The following is a 16,598-nucleotide window of genomic DNA, read 5'->3' on the forward strand; positions in this document are numbered from 1 at the left end:
GGAACACAGTTCCATACTGCTGCTCCCAATGACTCAAAGAATCACAATTATAAAATAATTGGTTTAATTCTGAGAAAATTAAAGAGTCAGTGGTAGTCTGTTCTCCTTCCAGATTCACACTCCTGTACAAGCAAGAACGTTCCTCTAGTCACAAGACAAGACTGTTATTGTAAGAAAAACATTTAGGTGAAAGATGGTAGTGGCAGAAAGGAACAGGTACAAAACCTCCAAGCTACTTCAGCAGAGACTTTGGAGGGATTTTGTAAAGACTAAGCTCTGTTTATGGTTTTTGTTGTATGGTTGTTGTACAAGACAATCTACCACTCTGATGATACTTCTCATCACATGTTTCACAAAACTCAGTTAATCAATTTTCCCTACATAGAAATTGAGGGTCACATTAGGTTCATATTCATTCAGCTCAAGGCACAAGGAATCACCACTTTTCGTTCCTCTTAATCTGTTCTTGGTCATCAGCAGCTGCCTGCACTGGAGTTGTTCTCAATGTGATGGGCAGTATCTACAACTGCCCCGGTGCCTCAGCTCTGTGCAGAGTGCAGCCTTTCAGGGGATACACTTGTCTGGAGCCCACCTGGGCTTATTTCTCCATAAGCACAGTAGAGAAAGGAGAAGGCAGTTCAGTACACTTTAACAGGGAACTGGGGGATTTCCAGCAGCCAGTGTTCTCTGGTAAGCAAGGCTGGGGTTGAAAGCTGACCTTAAAAATGATGCTCTGTGTTGGCACAGTTGCTATTTTAGATAGAAGACATCTCTGCTATTGCAATATTGCTGTTCCAGGAACGACAGAAATCTCTGCTCCATTTTTAATAAGAAAATCACAAAGGAGTCTGAGTGTAAGTTTTTAACACATAAAATCCAGATTCTCAAAAACTGAAACAGAGAGGCAATGAATTCAGTTCTCAATGACTTGCACTCAAACCACTCCTCTAATCAAACTACCTTTTGCACAGCCTCTTCTCTACACACAGCCCCCTATATATATATATTTATTGACAAGCAGACCACTTCAAAATAAGTTCAAGTAGAAAAAAAGGACTAAGTTGAATGCAAAAGGCACAGCCCTGTAATTTCAAACCCACTGAAAGAACTGGATCCACCAGATAGTCTCTGCTCCCACACCCAAAAAACTTTGCAAGTTGATGGGGTGGGGAGAGATCAACTTGGGAAGGAGAGGTTCCCATCCTCCTGATTTAAAAAGAAACAATGACTTCAAAGAACGTGAGAGACATGAACCTGAATGAGCAGGAGCCAGCTTCAGAGACACAGCAAGGTAACACCCCAAACACACACACACACGCCAACAACACGAGTTAGGAGGCATGTTCTGGAGGAACGTGTTCTGGAGAGTGTGCCAGGAGACTCCAGTTTAACCAGGTCCTTGCGAGGTTTCACCTTGACTCCTCCCACCTCTGGCTTTGGCAGAGTGTCCGTTTGCTGTTCTTGCCCTGTCAAATTCTTGACAAATTGCTGGGTTTCCCCACTCAGGGCCTACTCCTCTGCACATGGGACATTAGTCATGGCTTCATTTCCTACCCAGCTTCACCATGAGAGTCCCTCTTAGTGATCCAGTGGTAAATAAATTGCTGGAAGAGAAACCATCCCTCTCCAAGAGGTGCTGAACTAAGGTATAATAAAACTGAGGAGCTTGGTGTCACCAGGCAATGTGCCACAGAGCTCCACACCAGCCCAAGCTCTTGAACCACAACCCTTCCTCTGGGACTGCTGGGTGCTCTGCACACAGAGACCAGTATGAAACCTCCACTGACTTCAATAATTAGGAGATCATTCCTTGGAAATCAGAGAGGTGGGGAATCTACCGTTATTTTTTCCTAATGAACAGTAGTAATTAGGAGCCCAATCTGCAAATCAGAGTACCCTGAACCCAGACAATGCATCAGCCCTGACCATGCTGTGAGGGAGGATGAACACACGTTCTTTGACACCACAATGTTCCATTCTATGGACTCAGTAAGTCATGAATATTATTAAGATTTTTCCAAAGATAACCCTACTAACATGCAATCTATTGTACTGCCCTCTCAGAAGCTCACTTCCTTTCCCAAATATTCATTAAAATAGCTTTTATAATAATTTTTAATTAATTCAGACAAGAACTATAATTTTAGTAAGTCCTTTAAATTGTTATCTGCTGTCAGAGGCAAGAAGATTGGAAAAAAGTAGCACACAAAGAAAAATCCTGTTCTTAGAAAAATGCTAAATAAAAAATCATTTCTATTTTTGCGTGTTCACTTTAACAGATTGCTTTGTGTTCACAGTTTGGTTTCCCCTTTCCATCCACAAGTAACAGGGCTGGCCCAAATCCATAATGAACTGTGCTCTGTCATGCAAGACCCACTCTACACTCAGCATAATACACACGAACACACACACACCCCCTCCACACTGGAGAGGTTACCTCTGCCCCAGCAGGAGCTGCACTGTCCTGCACACACGGGCTCTTTGGGGTACAGACTCCAGCCCACTTTTGCCTATGCAGTGTGACAAGAGCCTTCAGGAGTTATGATAATAATCTACAACAGACTCCTCTGATCTCTACCTCGCTTCTTCCCCCAGGGAATGCGCAGAAAGGAGCCTCACACACAACCCGCTTCCCTCTAAATTTGAAAACATGAACTGACGAACAGCATGGTTCTGGGGGGTGGTCACAAAGCTTCTCCTCACTTCACAGCTTACACTAGATGTTCCAGTGTCAGAACACACTCTGGATTGCTTTCATCCAGAAATAAAACAAAAATTAACTGCAATATTCACAAATAAGTACAAAACGCTAGCAAAATTTCAAGTACTGTGGGAAAAATGCATCTGGTGATCCCATTATCCTATTACTGCTAGATTTACTTTGTTCTTCTCATCACTGTGATCAGCAGCTCACAAAAATGCACAGTGCCAAGTCTGCATTACATAGGGAAACATCATCTCTCACCATGGCCAGGTGAATGCCCAAGCTGTTACAAAGCTAATTTGCTTTTCTGTGGCCCGAAAAGGCTGTGCAGTATTAAGGTCTTAGCAGCAAGGTGTTTGCTTCATACAGAATTGGAGCCTCAGAGAAAGATTGGACCCAAAGGCAAGTGTAAGCCAGGCTGGGAATGGGTGGGATTCTTCCCATGCACTGCTTTGCTGTGCTAACCATCACCTCCATCCCCACCCTTGTGAGACAGAAAGGCTCTTCCATTTACAGCAGACTTCCCTGTATCATGATGATGGGTGCTGAGGAACACACGGCACCCTGATAACCCCTTACCTAAGCATTCAAGCTCTGCAGAGGAGGATTCCTCTTCTTTTCAAACATTCTAAATCCCTCCGAATACCAAATAGACAACAAAAAAACCTGTCGATGTCATCTGATTGCATCACTCCTCCTCTCTCTCCAGGACTCAAAGGCATGTCTCCAAACAGCTTTTAGCTTTGCAAAGCAAACCAGATGTTTCCTAACACCCAAATGCTGCCGCCCGCGAGGTGCCGATCGGCTGCAGCACCAAGAGCGGGGCTGTGTCTGCGCATCTGTGCTGCGGAGGGGAGAGGGATGCGAGACGTGCTCCCAATACCCAAACGCCTCCGCCAGCCCCGCGCTGCCTTTCTCCATCCGAACCCGCCCGACACACCCAAAGGCAGCGACAAAAAAGAAACCCAAGCCAAAGCCGGGTGGATGCGGCAGGCAAAGCGCCTATTTCCCGGATGACTGCAGCCAAGCCGCCCCGAGCCCAGGTAGCTGCCGCATCCCCGGGGCAGCGCACCTACCTGCTTCTCCTCTGCGGGGCGGCGCGGCCAGGACGGGATGCCCGCGGCGGGGAGCGGCAGCGGGGAGAGAAAAGGAGACACGGTGAGGCGGGAGGGACGCGCCGGGCCGCGGGGCGGAGCGGCCGCGCGTCCCCGCCGCCTCACCTGGGTTGACCAGCTTGCTCTTGTACCGCATGCTCGTACTCATGGTGCCTCCCCGGAGCGACAGCCGTGCCCGTGTGTGCGAGGTGGGTGGGGGACTAAGGGAGTGCGAGCGGCGGGGCCGCCCCGCGCCGCCGCCGAGGGGCCGGGGCCGCCCGGGGCCGCCAATCCCGGGAGCTGAGCCCGCCCCGGGCCCGCCCCCGCCGGTGACAGCCGGGCCGGGGGCTGCTGGAGCGGGGCTGGGCAGCGGGACCCGCCGGGTGACAGCCGGGCAGGGCTGCCGGAGCCGGGCCGGGCAGCGGGACCCGCCGGTGACAGCCGGGCCGGGCAGGGCAGCGGGACCCGCCGGTGACAGCCGGGCCGGGGGCTGCCGGAGCCGGGCAGGGCAGCGGGAGCCGCCGGCCGGAGCACCCAGCGATGTCCCACTGCAGCCCCGCCCCGTGCCGGCCGCTGGCGAGCACAGCCCCGGGCCGGGCTCATGTGCAGCAATAATCCCCCGCAGCCACCCGGAGCCGGGCAGGCTGCACCTCCCTGAAGGTTCAAACACTATAAAAGGCAGCACTCCCTGCTCTCGAACAGAAACACAGCACCGAGAAGGAGGAATACAGTATTAAAAAAATTTACAAAACCCAAACACAAATGGAATAAATAGGAAATGTGTTTCTAGATTTAGCATCTCAAAATACAGTGGGAAGTCCTGAATCATACTGCAACCATGCTGTGTGAAGTAGGAATGTGCGCTCTGTTTCCATTAAAAAATTTAAAAGAGGTTCTATGGGAAGTTATTTTAGGTAAAAGCTGTCAGTGTAACTCTTTAAGACTAGGCAAGAGAGAACTTAAATGAAAAGCAGCAGTTGCACATGACACGAGAACAACTCGTAGAAAACCCAACAATAGAGAAGGAAGGAGAACGGGATGTGAAGACTAAGGACACCCAGATCCTTTCCCTGACTTCCATGGCTACAGGGAGGGGTCATGTCTTCCCCATTTCAAGGACAGGCAAATTATCAGACCTGAAACTCTTCCAAATACGGGATGGGATAAGTTTGGCAGGGTATGGCTGCATAACTGAAGGGCACTGCCTTGCCTGGGAACAAATCTGACACTGATGCCACAATACCAACTTTTCAAATTCTTGTAGACATCACAGCATTTGTCTTGGCATTTCTTCCACCTTCTCATTCAAAACATCTCTCATAACAAAACAAGGAGACACTTCCAAGGCCTGGCAATCCAAGGCACATACATTTTAAAACCACATTAGCTCACTCTGAGTTCACTTTCAGCCATTGATTCAAAGCATCAGAAAAAAATGAATCAGGTAATTGTCAGCAAATTTCCTTGTTTTCAAATGCTAGAAAGCCACAGACCATTAGAGACTCTGCACTACAATTAAAGGCACCAACAAGTCAATCAGCCTTTCATGAGTTGTTTTATAGTCTGTCACAGTGTTTTAAAACTAATGAAGACTGAAAGGACTGCAGTAAAATGTTCTTTGATCCTGCTGAACAGTCATTAAAAAAGTTACATGTGGGCACTTTGTCCCAGTGCTGCAAAACACCAGTCTGGCGAAGGCCAGGATGAAATTCAGAGAAAGGCACTTGTCTTCCAAGGCCCTGGCACTGCCAACACCTATGGGAGTTGAAATGCAAAGTCAGAAAGCAGGCTCTAGCCAATGTCCTCTATCCAGAGAGCTCCACAGTACAAAGACTTGGCTTCACAGCTATGTATTACCCCAGTAAGCTGTTAAGTATTTTAACAAAACCAAGTTCAAATGTAACTGAAAACTAACATCAGTCAACATCAAAGAAGTGGTAGAAAGCAAAAAAAACCAAAAAAACCCCTACATTGAAAGGAAAGTACTCACATATGGAATCAGCAGCTCTACAAGCCCTTCTTGGACAATTATTAAAATAGATCTCGAATTTTAAGCCAAAATGCTCCATCTGGAATTCACAAACCCAAAGAAAGTACAGACTATCAATTGGTACTCAGTATCCCCAGGTAAAAATCTTTTCACTGAGGCTTCCCACAAAAGAACTGTGACAGTGACTTTAGGTAACTTGTTTTAAAGAGAGAGAAAAAACTCCTCTGTTCTTAATAAAATTAAAGACTAGATGCTTTTGATAGTCTGCTTCCCCATTGTCCTAGATGGCTTTGAAAGGCAAAGCTTTCATGCCACCTTTGCTCAGAGAGCTAATCTAGCTTGTAACTAAGGTCTCCAACTGAAGCCTGGGTTTCTCAGAAGGGGTGTGGCTGTCCTGACTTTCACAAGCACAGACGGACAGCACATAATTCAGAGGGTTGCAAAATATGATGCAAAATCCTGGAAGAAAAACAAGAAAGGTGCAAATAACAGTAAACAAATTATGAGAAAAAGTTTGCCATTAAATCTCTCACCTTGGCCCTCTGGACAGACATAGTTAAATTCAAATCTTCATAAAAATGGCAGAAAATTTGTGTGAATGCAAATCTGCCACTCCATTTCTTCTTTCAACTTCATGACAGCAACCACTGAAGTAACAATGCAACGACCATTTTATGCAGTTCAACTCCAAGCAAGCCAAATATGCACCCCAGTGTTGCCAATCATTTGTGAATCCTATCCTGATTAAACACTCGTTTCTAGACAGCAAAATTAGGGGCAATCATTACATGAAAGACACCCCAATTTAGTACAGAAGACAAAGTATCTCAATCCTTTTTTGTAAAGTAATTTACACTTGTGCATATATAAAACACACAAGACTACAAAAGCATGCAGAAGAGAGCTGTAACTCAGCAATGACATAAAGGAAATAATATTCATGCACTTATAAAGTAAGGTGTGTGATCAGATTTTCCAAGATATTCAACTACCTAAAGACATCAGTAGGTGCCTAATGAACTTTGGGAAAAAAGCAGATGTGAAGCTTTGCTACCTAACTTATAAGTAAAACACTTTTAAAGTTGTTTTGAAATTAAATCAAAGCAGTTTGCAGGCAGACAAATTTTAGAAAACACGTTCATACCCCAGGGGAAACATCACAATTCCTTTGAATATGCACTGTACAGAACACCACTACAGCACTTCATATGTTACCTTGAAAAGGCAAAATAAAATAAAACAAGAAAAACCACCCCAAAATGAAAACCAACATTTTCCACATTCATACAATTTATTACAAAACTTCAATGAAAAGTAGTGCTATGGTATATATAAAAAAATCAGTACATGCCATCGCTCAGCTGACAGATAGAAATGCCTGTGACAAATTTTTGCCATCATTACTTGAGACTTGAAGCCAAACCTCCAGAGGCATCCACACAAGTTGTTGGTGTGTGGAGTGTTCATGGTGTGTTAAGGCACGGCGATTTAGAAAAGTCAGCTTTTTCCAATCACTGGTGAATCATCGGCGTTTGGTACATTTTCTCATCCATCACACAAATGCAAATCACCAGAGATGAAGCTTCAAAAGCAACAAAAGCACAGAGAAAGTTCTGAAAAACTGATACATAACCTAAAATGGCAGGTGAAAGTTATAATACTGTGCAAACACACACACGTTTACTGTAAACAGGCCACAAAGTCTTAGTATTAACCACGAAACCGTTGAGAACAACCGAGCAGATAAATGATTAATTCCTTAAACCCACCACAATGACTAGTCCAAACAGTGTACTCTTGGCAGTTTCTGAATAAAAAGGTATAGGAAGGATAATAAAACCACATTGGTAAGTATGAAGACAGTGTTACCAAAAGAATCAAAAAGATACACTAGAAGTTGAATAACATTGAGTATATAAAACAAGCAGTTTTACAACACGATCTTCAGACTTTGTGTTTGTTTTAACGCAGGTCTTGGTCTGTGGCATCCAGCTTTTGCATTTGAACGTTACCACTCGGGCAAAGAAAAGAGAGCACCCATCCACTTAGAGAACCGTGTGCTGCTGGGAACAAAAGTGAAAACAGAGCATTAGAAAGGACAAACCCAGCACTGTCAGAGTCCCTCCGAGCAAAGCAGCACAATCCAGGGAATAGGGAGTTCCTGCACACAGGGACCTGCATCACAACTACATCAGCTGAGCAGTTTGGTCCCAAATATTTATTACAATTGTCCATTAAGAGCTTATAAATGAGAACCTATTTTTAGCCACATAGTTTCTTGGCACCCATAGCCACCCCCCCCAGACTACAAGAACACAAGGAGAGCATTACAGCTCCTCTCAACAGTCCTGCACACAGCACATCGACCTTGGCCTGTTCTGTGAAGCATTATTGCTGCTGAGGGAAACAAACCACCCAGCTAAACAGGGCTAGGCAGCAAGCTCAACATCATGCACCAGCACTGCTAAGGTAAAACAGGAAAGCAGATATTTTTTCAAGTGTTCATACAGCAGTGTTCCCGTGGCTAAAAAAAGGGGATATTGGTCTGTAATTTCAAAAATAACTATCAGTTTCGGCTATTTCTACAGTTACTTGTCAATCAAAAAGGCTGCTACAAAGAAAGCAGAATCCCAGCTTTCTCAGAAAGTTGGTTCCTGCTTAAGAAATTGTGTCAGATTTGGAATTCAGGGGAAACACTTCAAATTGTCCAGTCCCAAAAATACTCATTCCTGACAGAAAAAGTTAGCTTAATCTAAATGCTCACCTGCATGGAAAAAATAGAAATATCCTAGAAAACACTGGTTTGCCATCTTACTTGTAAAATACACTGTAGCACTCATTCAGACTACAGTGGGGATAAGGAGCAACATGCTTTGCTCTTTGCAATTCTCACTGTGGGAGTTCTGTTCAATACACAATTCCTTCTCATTTTAAGGACCCCATCACTTCTAATAACAAATAAAGCAAGCTAGCAATAAGGCTTTAAAGCCAGAGTCCATAAATTGCTAAGCAAATTCAATATTCAAATTCAAAATCAACCTGTTGTGTTACACCACTACTTCAGGTTTGAAAGAGAAACTCTGTTTCTGCCACTGCCTCCCCAACTGTAATCTATTACAGAACATACCTCAAGAAGAAACTGTAACTCATGTTTCAGACTCACAAAAAGCCTGGAATTTCCAATAAACATGAAGGTTTGGGTTCTAAGCACAGCTGTGCATTGATGTTAGCAGCATTAGCTACATAATACCCACATTTTATAAGCTCATAGAACACACTTGGGCAAAGTATGTTTGTGTACTTTTAACATGGATTCATTTCACTGCTCTTTCCTCCTCATGTCCTTGTAAGGCAATATTTTATGATACAATTAGGTTGATACTATTCTTGACAAGTTTGACCTCCAGTTTTACTAGATCAACCTTATAGTTCCCCATTCTCATTTCAGCAACACACAGTTAACAAATGCCTCCATCTGCAATGTGAGTTCATACCACCATTGAACACAGAGGACATTTCTCCAGTGTGCCATTAAAACTAAACTCTCTCAGTAAGTAGCACAACTAGCAAGTAGTACACACACCTGCACCCTGATCATGTGGTCACATAGCTCAGAATCCTCAATTTGTGAAGATTTTGAACACCTTGTAAAGGAAATGGGTTTGTCTCCCCCTCAGCTCTCCCCAGAACACCACTACAATGCAGGGCAACCTGACACCTCTGTCTTCACTTCTGAACTCCAAGTGAGAGAAATTTGCTTGACAAGCAGCTACATTTTCTCATTCACCTCAATTGTTTTTCTTCAGATAGCACCCATTTTATGTTATAACTACAGCCCTTTGAGTGTCCCATCATCAGTAAGAACTGTGAGAAATGCATCTTTCCAAAAGGCAGGGGAGTACTGGATGATACCAGTGCTCTGCTGCAGGTTTTGACTCATTTTGTCACCACACCCCATCTCGGTTTTCTGCTGTTTCAGTCACCCTCTGTTGACTTCACTGCTTCAAGTTTGTTCCATTTCCTTTGTTACTGTGTAGCCAGACCTCATACTTCCCCACAGCAAACATCATCAGCTGAGTTCACAGTAGGTTACAAAATTGCCCTTTGAACTGATTAGAGCTCATCAGTCAAATGTGTTAATGGGGGTGATAACCACAGAGTTACATCTGCATACCAGCACCCAAGCTTCAAAACTATCACAAGTGTTCCTCTCTTTCTTTAGGAGAAAGTGGCCCTGACACATTTGCAGGTTCCCCATGTTAACATACATTTTCTAACAGAAGTCTGCTCCCTCAGGGTGAAAAAACTTGTGCCAGCACATCAATGCAGGGTTTGCTGAACAAATCCACAGTCAGGAGAGCTGAGGAGAGCTGGACACTGCCAACACTCTCCTGGTCGAGTTTCTAGCTTGAGAAATGCCAGGCAGTTGTTCCAAATACTATAAATTTGCCCTAGCTTGAAATTCTCTAGGCTTTCAATTTCAGCTGCCAAAAACCTACAATCATCTCTACTTCCTCAAATGACATTTCTCATCAGATCAATTCAGCAGCATCGTTTTAGAAGGCTGGTTGCTATGACAGTGCTTTGTGTTGTTCTGTTAAATTATGTCAATTCATTGGTAGGAAGAAGGAGTTGTTTGGTGTCTTTAGCACTGTTCTTATCAAGAACCAGAACAGTGTTAATGTGCTCAGGAGGCTTTAAAATACTTGTGGAAACTACAAGCTATACTAAAAGAATTTTCAACATCCTACAGATATTTTAAGTGCAAGATGCTTGGGTTTCTTTTTTGTCTGAACATATTTCCCTAAATATAACTACATTTCCAGATGGCTGTATTAGTGTTCCACAGCCTGGCTTCTGTTACTGACTTGTCCCAGTATGATCCTGAAACTGAGTGAAGACAGACAAACCATATTTGTAAAAATAACAAGAGGAAAACAGATTGCAAAGAGATACACTTTGAGAAACAGAATGAAAGGGAAGAAACATCCATCAATAACCATTTCACTTGGTACAATTATTACAGCTTTTCATAGTAACTGCTCATCTGAGATGAACAAGTTCAGAAACCAGCAAATGTGCTACTGGAGTTACTGCAGGTTTATTTCAAAAGCATTTCATATTTCAAAATCTGTTCCAGGTTTTGTTACCTTATTCTACCCTTCCATTTTTCTCTTCAATCCTTCATGTGAACTGTCAAATATAAGAACCAATAAGCTCCTACACTTTATAGCAGTGTCTTGTGTTTTACAAGAAAAAAAAAATCCGAGTCACATTAGTAAGGTGAGCGTATCAAAAGTCAGAGCAAAAAAATTGTTACTTCTTATTCTAAGAATATTCTGGTGTCTAGCTGTGCTCTCATTGCTCCACCTGCACTAGTTGCACACAGAAGCTAGTAAATGTTTAGAGGAAAGAGACAAAAGTGTAGATCAACACACCTTTGTCAGGGCTGCACTCAAAAGATCTTAATCACCACAATCTGCTCTCAGAGGCTTTTGTCAGAAACTGCAGTTGGAAACAGGAAGGACCAGTGTGCCAAAATCATCTTCCTTTCCTACCTCTAACCCAGTCTCCACCAGCATTCACCTTCATTCCCTTTTGGGATTCTACTTCTCCACAGCAAGAAATCTGTCTGCCCTCTTTGGAAACTTTGAGTGCATTCCCTGCATTTAATCTTTGCTTTTGTCACTCCTCTTATTCGTCTCTTACTCCAACCTTGAAAGTAAAGGAAACTGCTTGAAGTGAATTCTCCCTTTACTCTTGCCATAGAACCTTTAAAGATGGCCCTGTTCAAAAGGGATCAGGCAAACCAGAACTTCCAGTCATCCCATCTGTGTAGCACTTTCTGGTAACACAGACTTGCCAGTTTTTTTGGCAAGGATTTGAGTTTAGCACTTTTTAATCATTATGCAATGCTCCTCCTAGAAATCCCAAAGTATTTAGCAATCTCCTCCCCACCCCAAAATACAACTGAAATCAGAAGTGGGTATTTCAAATATTTGGATATTACCACATTTCATTACCCTGCTGTTTATTCTCCAGCTCTTACCTATGAAGGTCTTCATACCATACCACACCCTGCTTTTCCAAAAATACCTGAAAACATCTGTATATCTGTGCTTTATGTAGGGGAAAATATTTTATGGGACTTTTGAAGAAAACACAAAAATTAGGTATGCATCCAGAATAGAGTGCAAATAATATTTTTTTACATAAACTCTCCATTTATAAAGTCACATATTTTTCTCAGCACAAAGTAAGGGTGCAAAAGAGCAATGGGAGGAGAGACTGTGCTTTCAGTAGCACAGGTGATCCTTTAAAGTTCTTGTAAAACTAGAACCTGAGAGATGTTCAAGATAAACTGTGATGGAACAAAAAGATTAACACCAACTACATTTAAATTTGTTGGCAGTTTGGTTCTGTTAACCACTGTGTTAATTACAAGTTTTCTGGTTTCTCTAGAAATAGTGATTTCAAAAAAATACAGCAAATAAATCTGATGGGAATGGTGGAGGTTGAATTCATCACACCACACTAAGTATTTCAGCCCAATTAACTTGACCTCAAGATTTAGTTCAAATCACAACAAGATCATGGAAACACTCAGACAACTCTGCAAAGTCTCCTGCTTAATGTACAGAGTGGTCCAAGCTGCACTGCACATCAGCAGTGTGAGGTATCTACAGAAGAACATTTCCCTTGGACAGACATGAGCATGCTCAGACATCTGTTTACTTAGGTAGCCATGGCTGCAAATTCAGCCTGGACAAACTATGCTCCAGTTTCTTTTTATAAAGACCATACCATTATTGCCAGAAGCTGTGAAACACAGGGGATCTGGGGCCATTTCTGGCTAATCATTAGTGGGAATACTACATCCCATCAGCCCTCAGATACTGATTTCACAGTAAAGCCAGCATCTAGGAACTGAGGAAAGAACTCTGAATATAGTTTTATCCCTTGCCATGCTTGCTCTGCCAACAGCAACTTTGGACAAGGGTAGATTTATGGTATCAGTTTGAAGGTGTATCAGTTTGAAGGTGTTATGTGATTAAACATGATTTCTAGCTCCTACAAAGAACTGAGCTTCTTAGCAAAACACATCATTAAAAAAAATCATTTACACTAAAGAAGTTTTTCTATACCAAATAACTATTTCCACAAGTGGTAAGAATTTGGCCACATGACAACAAAGTCACAGTGAAAACTTGGAACCTACAATTCAGACTATAGTATTTAATAATATTGAACAGGCTGCAAAATGACCAGCTCCTGTCTGGGGAATAAGAGCTTTCTGTCAGACACTGCTATCACATACACTGTGTGGTCAGCCACAAAATTATCCTCAGTGTTTGGATTTCCAGCTCTGGGAGAACATCTTAGTATGGAAGTTGGAAGACATGATGTGAAGCCTCCTCTATCTGCAACAGTTGAAACTGTGACAGTAAAAATCCTAAGACTGAATTAGTTATTTCCCCTAAAGTACTTCACTCAAAGACAACACTGCATGTACCAGTAAAACCATCAACTTCTGCTTAAGTGAGAATCCAGTGAATAAGTTTATTTCTTAATTATTTTTTTCTTTTTATGTAAACAGGAAGACTGAAAGTTCAAGTAAAGGCAACAAAAAAATCTCCTTATTTTAGGCTTGGAATGTTGGCAGCTGACACAAGGTCATAAGGGATAATATAATCCATTTTATTCAAGCTTTACATTCCACAAGACCAGCAATCACAACTCGAGTATTAAACTGAAGTATTAAGCAACAAGAGTCCTCATATCCTTCCATTTCTTGTTCTTGCATTTAAAGGAAAAAATCTACCAGAGAATGAGTATGTGTTACAGGATTTTTTTTCTTCACTCACTCTGATCTCCCCAGATACATCACACATATCATCAAGGGAGTCTGTATTCAGCACACCTGACCAAAATTCTGTCTGGCTCTTTGAGAAAACTGCTAAAAACTCAGTAGCCTACATACCCTTAAACACTCTAACTTTTGTTTACATATCAAATTAACTTTCTGAGCAGCTGAACAGAAGCAAAGCCTGATGATCCAAAACTAAGGCACTGAAGAGAAGGATTTACAGGTCTTAAAAACAGCTGGAAGGTAACACTGGCATATATCTTTTCTAGTCTACTCATCACTTTTTTTCCTATTACGTAGAGTAAACGCAGGTCCAAGGGCAAAATTAACAATAATCATTGCCAGAATCTTATAAGAGGTGAAAACAAGTCAGAAAAGCAATACCTGATACATCCAGATGTTAAGCACCTTAGTCATCAGCAGGCTTCATCCTCATCTGGGCTTGCATCTGGGCAATCATCTCCTGCATGCGGCGCAGCTGGAAGAGAAAGACACCCAAGTGTTCACAACAATTTCATGAGAAGCCCAAAAATCCAGGAAACCTTAAAACTTTGTTTCTGTGGTAGAACACAGATCCTATTTTCCTCTTCACAAATTGGAAATGCTCAGTAATTCACGTAATTGAATACTTGGGTTTTCTCCAGCTCATATTCTTCAGTTCAGCACATCTAACTATCACAAAAGATTTGTAAGAATACTTATAATGAAAATTAAGCAATAGAATCCAAATCTTTTGAAGTCAGCTATGCTTGCAGATCTGTGAATCAACATTTAACCCATAATAAGGAGATGTCCTTTAGGTGTGCACAGAGCTACACCTGAAGTGAGCTCACCTCGAGTGAGCTGAAGCAGCTTTGTTCTGATACAGGTGCTTAAAGCACAAGATCATGTAGGAACACTCATCCTGGGCATCTCTGACAGAGAACTCTGCAATTTTTTAGCAGCAGTAACAGCCAGATATGAAAACAAGATTTAAAAACTATTTCAAAAGAGAAATAGAAAGATGTTTATAAAATCTGGAAAGCCAGACTAAACATATTAAGCACCAATGTTTTTTACATCTAAACAATTACTTTTCCTGGAAATAACTGTTTTCTTAAGGCATTTTCTTATAACACTTAAAAGTTGGTTTCCATCTTATAAAAGACCACTTAAATATAATGCTTTGCTACTGGTTGTTTTTTCCAGGAAAAAAAAAAATTCAAACAAATGTTCCTAAGACAAAAGAAAGAACACTAATACAGATTTTCAAAGTATATATGCAAATACCTCTAATTTGCTTTACAAATGATTGGGTACTTCCTTCCAAATGCAGGTGGGAAAGGTCCACATAGAGAACTACAAGAGTCCCATTTTACAAAGTGGGAAGGAAATGGGCTGCTATTTCCATGAACATTATATAACCTATGAGTCCACCTCAAACCAGAGATTATGTAAAAATCTGAGGCTTGTATAGCCAGTTCTCCTTTTTTTTAAAATTATGTAGAGAACTGCTTTATTTTCAAGGGGGAAACTAATTGAAAACAATCTGTCTAAACAATTATACTCTATTTTCATCCAGTCAACCACATTAACTACTGTGATATTCATTACTCCACCAGGTTCAATACACAAGAACCTGAGACAAATGCTTGAATACATACATGTGGTGTTGAGTTGTTGTTTTGTTTTGTTTAAAAAGAACCAACAAACCGAAAGAAACATCACAGAGCAAGAAAAACTGCAGGTGCCTACATCACTTTTTCTTGCCTGCTCTCAGATACAGATTTAGGAAAGAGTAAGAAATGGAAGATAAACTAAAGAGTAACAAAGATTGCAGCACAGCCAGCAGTACCAGAGCTTGCCTAAACTCACTGGCTTAAGTACTTATCCTCTTGCTGCAGCAGCACAGGGTTCAGGAGAGGCTACTTCAGCTTCCTGTGACTGCTGCAGAGATGCCCTCTGACAAAAGGAGATTTGAACAGTATGAGGTACAGCTAAGTCTGTGAGGATTATTATAAACCCATCTACATCTTTCTGCTAAGTACTTAAAACAAAAAGCTTCTGATCAAGAAGATGGCATAACGTTGCAGGAAGGAGGGAAAAGAAGCATAAAGTTCCCAAAATGAGTGCTGCATTGATTTCATGCTACAAGAAAAAAGAAAAGCTTCAAAGATCAACTTGTAAAAATGTAAGACACCTGGTCTTTTGAACTGCCTCTCTGCAGATTTACCATCAGAATAAAACTAGCTTTTTGGAAGCTCTCCTACTTGAGCTTTCCCAAGAGTACTCCAAGCTGAGCCATGAAACATTCCCAAAATAGAAACCATTCAGTAATCACATGGGGAGATACTGCTGCACACGTATAATGGTGACTGCTCAAATGCACAATTCTGCTAATAGCCAGCATCATATTTTAAGACTTAAATACAGCACTGAGAATTGCATTTTCTTAACTTTATCTGATAAAAATATGCCCATAGCACAAAATAAATCAGATGCTGCATATGACAAATACAAGGTAGCACAAAAGCCCCAGGAAACCTACTCTGCTCTAATGTTAGATTATACAAAATTTTCCTTTTCCATCCCCATGGTGTTTTTGAGGCCTACTGGTGAAGTCTCAGTCTTTTTCTGTTAGGCAAGGAATGGGAAGTTTTTGAAGTTATTTTAGAATAATTCAATAGAAAACCTTTCAGGCACAACGCCTGTGAAAAAAACCTAGGCACATTGTTGTAAAATTATAAAAAGGGAATCAAGCTGTATTGTGCTCAAATGCCATGTCTCTTCAACAATTCCTCTTGGAGTAGAGGGCAGGACACAAAAGCTGTTCCTCCACATTACACTACAAACCAAAACCAGCTCATGTTCACCTTACTGAACTACTGAATAGTCAGAACAAACAACTCTGCTCTTAATAAAGGAGAATGTAAAAGAATCACACCAAAGACTGAAATTAATGTC

General features: G+C 41.8%; 2 protein-coding genes across 5 annotated transcripts in view; both read right to left on the minus strand.

Moving 5' to 3' along the window:
• The window catches only part of SEPTIN5 (septin 5), a 42,548-nt gene extending 38,502 nt beyond the window's left edge, over positions 1–4,046 (minus strand). The window contains exons 1-2 of one of the 2 annotated variants that reach the window (XM_033075566.2): positions 3,925–4,046; positions 3,781–3,791 (exon numbers count right to left, since the gene is read on the minus strand). In XM_033075566.2, coding sequence (XP_032931457.1) covers positions 3,781–3,791; positions 3,925–3,967 — 54 coding nt within the window. In that variant the 5' untranslated portion in view covers positions 3,968–4,046. The remainder of the gene's footprint in view (positions 1–3,780; positions 3,792–3,924) is intronic. The other variant, XM_033075567.2, reaches the window with a different exon arrangement.
• A 3,014-nt stretch (positions 4,047–7,060) lies between these two features.
• LOC117004636 (septin-2) overlaps positions 7,061–16,598 on the minus strand; it is a 34,818-nt gene continuing 25,280 nt past the window's right edge. For 2 of the 3 annotated variants that reach the window (XM_033075568.2, XM_033075570.2), the window contains exons 12-13: positions 14,040–14,133; positions 7,061–7,848 (exon numbers count right to left, since the gene is read on the minus strand). In XM_033075568.2, coding sequence (XP_032931459.1) covers positions 14,065–14,133 — 69 coding nt within the window. In that variant the 3' untranslated portion in view covers positions 7,061–7,848; positions 14,040–14,064. Of the gene's footprint in view, positions 7,852–14,039; positions 14,134–16,598 lie in introns of all 3 variants that reach the window. The other variant, XM_033075569.2, reaches the window with a different exon arrangement.

The sequence above is a fragment of the Catharus ustulatus genome, chromosome 18 (assembly GCF_009819885.2).
Source record: "Catharus ustulatus isolate bCatUst1 chromosome 18, bCatUst1.pri.v2, whole genome shotgun sequence".
Taxonomy (NCBI): domain Eukaryota; kingdom Metazoa; phylum Chordata; class Aves; order Passeriformes; family Turdidae; genus Catharus; species Catharus ustulatus.